Source organism: Anguilla anguilla, chromosome 3 (genome assembly GCF_013347855.1).
Source record: "Anguilla anguilla isolate fAngAng1 chromosome 3, fAngAng1.pri, whole genome shotgun sequence".
Taxonomy (NCBI): Eukaryota; Metazoa; Chordata; class Actinopteri; order Anguilliformes; family Anguillidae; genus Anguilla; species Anguilla anguilla.
Window position 1 is genome coordinate 58,208,160 of NC_049203.1, and position 8,780 is coordinate 58,216,939.

Sequence of the window (8,780 nt, forward strand, 5' to 3'; positions counted from 1 at the left end):
CTAGGCCTACAGTTTTATAGTTTCCAGTCTGATCTATTTCCATTCAAATTAAAATCATGAATACAATCAATACGGATAAGTTTTCAGAGAATATCAAAAATGTAATAAATTATAGGCTGTAAAGACTAAGTCTGCCATAGCTATTGAATTCGGTCAGGCAATTCCTCATCATTCGACAGTAGGGACTCTTGAGAAGCTAGTCTAATGTAGGCCATTATACACCTGGAATGTTTTCATCCAGCCTACACCAAATCTCATTTTTTATTATTGGTGAGCCAGTGTTTTGTTTTTATACAGGTTATGGATTTTAACATCATAATACAATTCTATGCAGTGAAATAATGCGTGTTCGCCGACAGGGTTCTGTAAAACAAAGTCCGTTATATTGCCAACAATTTAGCGACTCCTTGTCGAACTGACAAACATAATTTCAAGCAGCCCCTGTCCTTACAGTAATGATCAGTTTAGCTGCACAGCGGTTTTGAACGTTCGCCAACAAACATAACAACGGCTTGCATGCGATTGGACAAATCAATGATAAATTTGTGGGTGGGTCTTGACGCAATCGTTTTGGGTGTGTCCAAGTTTAAGGACAATCAAACATAAAGTTGGAAAGAGGCTATTTAATACAAGGAGCCCAATAAGTTCGTATTCGGATTTGTAGTACACAATTTGTAAAAGGCTTAGTTAAATTAAGATCTTTATAGGCTATTGCCCTGAAATGAAATCGGATCCAATTTAGGAAGTTAGTCCACAGGACGGCACGCTGAATTCCGACAAGCGACTTGGATTGAAATACATACACAGACAAGCTAGCAACCTAGCCTTCTTAGTGTGAAAGATTTACAAATGTGAAAGTGTTGTCCCAGTCGGAGATGAAGATTGAGTTCGCTCCGCTAAATATCCCGTTGCGAAGGCGCCTGCAAACAGCGTCGGTAGTGCAATGGGTATTCTCTTTTCTCGCTCTGGGTAAGTAGATCGCTACCTAGCAAGTAAACATCACGGTTGAGTAGACACATAGCCACCGCCACCTGTACTGTCCATCCAGTCTACCATACCAGACGTTCCACACTACACGTGTTTGCTGCAACCAGTGCTGTATTTGTTACGGGTCCTGCGTTTTTATAATTTGCGTTGACAACACATAATAGTTAAAACATTACAATAAACGCTGTCTCACAGGACTACAGTAATTGCTATGCACGGAACTCTCTCAATTTATACAAAAAAACAAACAAAACTTTCGCTGGTAGCTTAAACTAGATACTCCGTAAGCTATACAGCTAGCGGTAGCCTACTGTAGGCTGCATGTTTTAAAATTAGCGCGTATACTAGCTTCACAGCAACAAAGATTATTACTTTGCTCTATGTAGTGCTACCATTTTGTGATGTTCTAAATAAGTTACCTTTTGAAAATTACTTCCATGCACTTTTCTGGCGCTGTCGTTGGAGATTACTGTAAGTCCTCCATTGTTCTGTCACTTCGTTGTTCACACTTGCACTAAAGCGCGTATGTGTGATTTGTGAAAGTAAACTGAAATTAAGTTGGTCAAATCTCAAATAAATGACTGAACCTGTAATTATTTATTTGTAATGGGGTATCTGACGTTAATGCTTTGAAACCGAAAACTCAATTGCTAGTGTTTGGTAAAACCGCTGGTTGAATCTGTTGTAATTAAAGTGTTACCAGAAAAAATGTACCAGTGTTATTCCTTCCCCTTTTCTCCTTCCCCATTATGTGTTTGCATTAAATTCAGTTTTATTATTAGCATAAAAAATAGTAGGCATTGTTTTGGCAAAACACATGCTGTATGATGGCACAAAAAAATGGTGAAAATAATAATTCTCGTCTTTCTGTTTTCCTCCACCCGACCACAGCTCAGTGCTGCTTGGCAGGGTTCATACTGCTCTGTCTGAGCCGGTGGTGGCTTCTGGCCGCCTTGTATGCAGGCTGGCTCTACCTGGACAGAGACACACCGACCACTGGAGGCCGGCGTTCACAGTGGGTCCGCAGATGGGCAATTTGGCAATACTTCCGTGACTATTTCCCCATTTCTGTGAGTGCCCGGTTCTACTCCTTGTATTCGAATGACGCACAATGCACGTCGCCCTTTACTTGAGTGATCGCAAAAGTTAACGCAGAAGTTATGGTTTTATTTTTCATTTTTTTATGATTTATTTTTCTATTTATTCAGTCTTATTCATATACAACTTCATTTTCCTCTCCTGTGTGTTATCATAGATTTTGGATATTGATGATATTTTCATGAAATTTAATTTGAAAAATAAAAAAGTGAATATTATACTGGAATCTCTTTGTTCTTTTCATTCTGCAGCTGATAAAGACGGTAGATCTTGATCCGAAGCACAACTACCTGTTTGGGTTCCACCCCCATGGCGTTCTGGTTGCAGGAGCATTTGGCAACTTTTGCACGGAGGCATCTGGGTTTGCAACCTTGTTCCCAGGCCTTACCCCCTACCTGCTGATGCTGCCATTCTGGTTCCGAGTGCCATTCTTTAGGGACTACATCATGTGTGGAGGTTGGTTTAGGTTTGTGCCCACCCACCCCCCACCCCCCTTCCAGGAAAGTTATTCATCAAGTCGTATGAGTGCCCCTCGATCTGGTATCAGATCCTCACTTTGTCCTGCAGAGTTGCACAGGGTTTTCTGTAGTGTTGCCCAGGGAGCGTAGTTTTCAGCCACTGGGTTTTTTTTTTTTCGTGCTTCATCTTAGACCAGTGACCTTCTCTAATGGATCGGCCAGCTGGAGTCTGCCTGCACCAGCTGTGTCCGAAGTGTGCTCCTCTGATGCAATGGCTGTGGAGAAACTGGTGGTTAGAGGAGTGAAAAGAACTATGGCAGACCATGCTTCAGAGGAGAGCATGTTCAGAATATTATAAGAGTGGATATTAATATTTGTAGTTTAGTTTTATCTACACTTGTTTTTTCATTTATTTATTTTTTACTTTACATTCGTTTTAAACCTCAAATCCATGAATGTACTTATACCAGCTCCTGTAAAGCCAGTGGAGTGTCAAGACTGTACGCTTTTTGTATTTATAATTTTATGTTATTTTTAACAAGTCCACTTCTGCCATCCCACTTGAATATGAATTGTTCATTCAATTAACTGACAACCCCATTTATAAGTCTAAAACCAAACTCACTGCTCTTCAGTTCTCCTTGTAACAAGAGGGGAGCCATTACAGCCTTGCAGCTGGAGCGTGTTTTGAATTATGTTGCATAGAGCACACAGGAATAAATGTAATTGGTGTGGGATTTAAGAATGGTCCTTTACAGGGCCAGTTCCTATTCCTCCAGAATTTCCTCCACTATTTCTTCCGTCTGCAAAAGAAAATAAGAAAATAACTTGTTGATTTGCAAATGCAGCTGCAAACTTGATGGAAAAAAAGTTGGACTTCACCACAGTTTGTTTGCACAGTAGAGCAGCTGCTTATCCTAAGTCATTTGGGTCATCGCATGTATAGAGTTCATGCTGTCAGTGTCTGCACTACAGAGCATTGCACCATATTCCAATACCAGGATTTCTATAATGTGTCAGGCTAGAACCAGACTATGTGGGCACTACCTACTTTGCTTGGCAAAGTGAAAGAAGGCACGAAGGAACAGGGAAAGAAGATATGGGAGGGAGAGAGGAGGGGTGGTGGGAGGGGTGTATGTGCACTGTCTGGCTAGCGATGGGGCTGTGTCATTTGGTTCTATTGCACAACAAGAGATTGTGAAAGGTTGAAAGGTCTCTCGTGTAGACATTTCTGATAGTGTATTGACTGCTGTCCAAGTGAACCACATGGTCGTGGTTTTTGGGGCAGCTGAGTGGTTGTGGGGGAAGGGAAAAGACAGACTAGACTCACTTTGACAAAGGGAGACAAACTCACGTTTCCATGCAATTCAGAAAACTGCATTCCCTCCTCGTATGCATCAGCTGTGCATTGGCTGTGAGGGAAAGATTCTGGGTGTGTTTGGTTATTGGCTTTAATATTTTGTATGTTTCAATGGAGATATACAGACACGAATGCCCCGTAACTTGCCCATGCCGCATTTTTTAAACTTCATCCAGCCATTTGACCCATCTTGATGCTCCCAGCCACTCTTTTCCATTTGCCTTATTTTTTCCTAATTGGTGCAAAAGGGCACGTATTGGGGCAACTTGCACTTGCGCAAGTACAAGGATTCAGTTACGCAGTACATTAAACCATGGGGCTGTTTTTGAGTAATGTTATTCAAAGAAGGCACAGTTCAGAGCTACAAGGAACTTCAGCCTGTAAGGCACAAAGCTGACTTATTTCTACCACTTATGTGCAGGACCTTCATAGAAGGCAATGGATATGGGGATATGTGTGCACTGTATATTTCTCCCTGCTGTGACAGTTTGATGTGGGGGTCAGCCATGTCGAATAGTAGACATAACCTCTGGGTTGTAGTCTCGAAGCCCAGGTAGGCCACTACAGTTGTATGTGCTCGAGCAAAGCATTGCACAAGTCCCTTCAGTAAAAACTTTGCCATGTGAATAGTAGTAAAAGCAATGAATAATAAAAGCATACTATAGCCTAAGTCCAATGATGTTACCAACATGCAGAGCCATTGTAGTACAATGTTATAGGTTCACGAGAAAAGAAGATCTCGAAGGTTTGCCTGTACTGTACAAACTGTACAATCAGCAAATGATTGATGCCTGCTGACATCATTAAATGCATAGTTTTGGAAAACGAAATGCATATCCCATATCATTTTTTTAAAATGTATTTGTTTTTGGCTTTTGAGAAATAGGTAGGTTGCAAGATGTCATCATTTTTCCTAAGTGTGACACAGTTGAAAAGTATTGGGGAATGCTGCTGTAGTTTTAGATTGTTCAGCTAACAAACTGGCAAAAATGGTGTTTTTCAAAATAACCAGATTTGAATATGACATTCCTCTTCCCAACAGCAAATCTATCAGACATAATAGCAGATAAAAAAACCCTAATAGCTCTTTAGCTCACCAGCTGGCTCTGAAACTACGACTAAAATAATGATTATGTGATCTCTTGGTAGTCACAGTGGGCAGTTTTTAGGTGACTGATACATGAACTTGAATTGATATTGAAGAACATTTGCTTTTATTTGGAATAAATATCTTATTTCTTTTTGCCTTTTGTTTAGTCATTTGAAAAGTTACTGCTATTACTGAACAGAGTTGGGTGAATGTAGAAATTACTGTAATTCATTGATCATTAATTGAAAACACTTGTGCAGTCATTCGTTAAACAGACATGAGGAAAAATGTAATTAAGTTCATTATTAAATAATTCCAAACCCATTAGTAGCTGATGGAAACAAGTCGAAATTGAACAATAACGTTTCAATGTAGGCTACATTTTAATTTGTAATTAGAAAAGTGTATCATTGATTAAGCATTCTGCGTGAATTAAAAAAGCATTTTACTGAGCCTACTTGTAGTTGCACTGCATTTCCTGCTTGGATACAATTGATATTCCAGGTCTTTTTGTGCATAAAGTGTGTGTGGGTGAATGCGCTGATCTCAGTAGCAGTCGAACTGCCTAGGTGTGCAACTTTGGGACCCAAGTTGACTTTGCATGTGCATATCTCAGGTCCAGTTCAGACCTCTAGACACACCATGAATAAAATGCATTATTTTATGTGCGCACATTTCCAGTGCCCCCCTCCTCATTTCTCTCCCAGGTCTGGTGTCGAGTGAGAAAAGCAGTGCCAGCTACATTGCGAGTCATCCTGGTGGGGGTCATGTGGCCGTGGTGGCTGTAGGTGGCGCTCCTGAGTCCCTGGAAGCCCGGCCGGGAGCTCTGACTCTTCAGGTGCTCAAGCGGAAAGGCTTCATCAAATTGGCCCTCAAACACGGGTATGGGACTGCCGTCTGAGTGTGAGTGAGTGAGAGTGAGTGAGTGAGTGAGTGAGTTGAGCGTGTGTGTGTGTGTTACTGCCTGTTTTGATGCCATTGTCTGAATGAACAGTGGTTTTGGGTTCTATCGTTGTGTTAGTGTGTGTGCGGGCTCCGTTTATTTCCTCATTCTTACTCTTATATTTCTGTTGCCTTCCTCTTTTCTCCCCAGGGCCCAGTTGGTGCCTGTCTTCTCGTTTGGGGAGAACGAGCTGTTTGACCAAATGGAGAACCCAGCAGGCTCGCCCCTGCGTCGCATCCAGGAAAGCATGCAGAAGGTTATGGGCGTGGCCTTACCTCTTTTTCATGCCCGGGGTGTGTTCCAGTACAGCTTTGGCCTTCTGCCCTACAGAAAACCCATCCATACCGTTGGTAAGAAATATATCTGGAGTCATTTCTTTGATTAATACGACTTCACAAAGATGACTGTGATATACAGGTATGTTCATCATAATGTTTGCCTCTAAAAAGTACATACAGTGACAAAGTGACAAAATGCATTCAAAAATAGTTAAGAAAACATCTAAATGATGCATCAGGGATTGTCAAGCCATTTTTTATTTGATATGAAAAGCTGTATGTGGCTTTTATCTGTGCTTAAACTCTCTCCCATTACACCCTCGGTTTTCCTTTTTATTTTCAACTCTTCTCCATTCTGTGCCCCTCTCTTTCTCTCCTCCATGCGTGGCGTTCTCCACGTCCCACCCAAAAGTGGGCCGGCCCATCCCAGTGGTCCAGACCCCTTCCCCTAGTCGAGAAGACATTGATGCCCTGCACAAGCTCTACATGGAAGGACTCGGTCAGCTTTTTGAAGAGCACAAAGGGAACTATGGCATCCCAGAGGACAAGCACCTTACATTCATCTAGTGCTGTGCCCTCATGACCAGTCCTGTAACTTGCTCTCATCACCCCTTCTACTTTCCCTTGATAAGCATTGCTAGCTGCTAGCTGGTCCCTCTTTTCCCCTTGGATTCAGCAGAAGGCATTCCTGACATTACTGCATTTCATGTATGCTGTGCATAGCAATTACAACTTCTGAATGTATAAACCACTGTATAAGAAGGAAGGCTATAATGTACCACAATGCATTATCAACACATAATATAATGTATTCTGTATGTGTTATAATATAATAAGTTGGAATAAAAAAATGGTAGCTAAGGCCAAACTTTCCCTGAATCCAGGGACAATTTTTCATTTCTGTCACCTTTCTTCTGGGGAAAGTTTTTATTTTAAAATGATTTTATTCTTGAAAAATCTGTTTCGGTGTTTCAACATAATTAAACAAAAAAAAATCTCTTTAAGGAAAATTGTACTTTGCTCTACTGATAAATTGGTTGAGACAGGACAGCATCAATCTTTTTGATGACTCTGTTCTAGTGACCACCTCAGTCTTATTAGCACTCAACCTAATCTGCTTTTTTTCTTCTTCAAAAGGTAAAAACTCTAAAGAGTCAAACTCCAAAGACACTGATGACATTAAAGTGCAGTTAATGTTTCAGAAACCAAAAGATTCTGCAGATACTTAAAAAAAGGCTTGTGCACATTGACTGTGAAACATGCCTTTTACCTAGACTTTCATTTCTCTTTTTCCTTCTTTTTCTACATACCTGCTTATTGTCTGCCTTTCACCCAGGCAGTCATGTGAAATTAGACCTGTGTGAATTAAAAATTTTTCCCCCCCTAATTTCATTTGTTATTGTAAATGGTGAATGCAGATTAAAATTGTCTAGCTATTTACTTTTAAAGTTTTGCTTTTGTTTTTGCTTCATATTTTGGGAATGTGTGAAACTAGTATCTGCACTCTTACCTCTATAGGAATTGTTTAATTTAGCTAGGGAACTACATTCCTATCAGTAATCTAAAGAAAAGACCTTTTGGCACATTCCTGCACTGCCAGTTTCTCCTGTTCATCCAGTTTACCTTTTAGCATAAACAGTGTCTCAAAGTGGAATTCAGTGACAGTAGGTCTGAATAATCTTAATCTGAAAGTGGGATGGCAGGAATATGTTGCCTGTACAAACTAGTCAGAGAAAGATTAACCAGAACATCAGCTCACATAGGCCTACACATTATGATCATCCCTCTGAACCATGTTCTTCCATCTGTGATGCCTCTTCAACAAAGTTTTAACATGGGGAGGTTTTGCTATCTGATTTTATTAACAGCACAACATGTATGCTTCATTGTTTCATGGGGATATATTGACACCTTGTAACAATTTAATGCACTCTACTCTCTTCCCTCATATACTGTGATCGCAGATTTCTGATGCATGTTCCCAAGCAGCTGCCAGGGTGACTTATGGGAATATTATTATGGGTGTTGTCCCTTATTAGTTATTGTTGGGATGGTACACTGCACTCTCACAGTGGGAAGCAAAAGCCCAGACTAAGGCACATGAGATTTACCTCAGACTGTCATCATAACATGTTTCATCTGCATGTTTAAATCCTCTGAAAGAAGAATGATCAAACTTCTTTCCTATGGAAGACTGGTGGTCCCTATTTTTTAATATACAAATGGACAAATGCACACATTGCAGTGTATTGTGAACACAATAATTGTTTTGGTGTATTGCGTTTTGTTACTACCTACGTAAAGGTATGTCAGTGTGAGCTACACATAGGGCCAGATGCAGTGGCCTTAGCAAGGGTGTAAACCTCAATATTTCACCACTGGACCAGTTAATTCAATTAGAACATATTGGCTGCTAATATTATAGATGAGATCTAAACTCCCTGCTAAGGTTGTTGCATTTGACCTGCAGTGTCCTAAAAACCAATGAATTAAAACAAGAATAAAAAAATTATTACCGCCCATAACTAATTGATTAAAGTGCCAGCCTGCTTTGATGGAGAGCCTT

At 40.5% G+C, this 8,780-nt stretch overlaps 1 protein-coding gene across 1 annotated transcript; it reads left to right on the forward strand.

The window, feature by feature from the left end:
* The first annotated feature begins 565 nt into the window (after window positions 1–565).
* mogat3a (monoacylglycerol O-acyltransferase 3a) lies at window positions 566–7,662 on the forward strand. Its single transcript, XM_035411167.1, has 6 exons — window positions 566–969; window positions 1,879–2,057; window positions 2,337–2,541; window positions 5,701–5,875; window positions 6,087–6,286; window positions 6,627–7,662. Exons 1-6 carry the CDS (start codon window positions 876–878, stop codon window positions 6,779–6,781), a joined length of 1,008 nt encoding a protein of 335 aa, XP_035267058.1. The 5' UTR covers window positions 566–875; the 3' UTR covers window positions 6,782–7,662.
* Window positions 7,663–8,780: the final 1,118 nt, after the last annotated feature.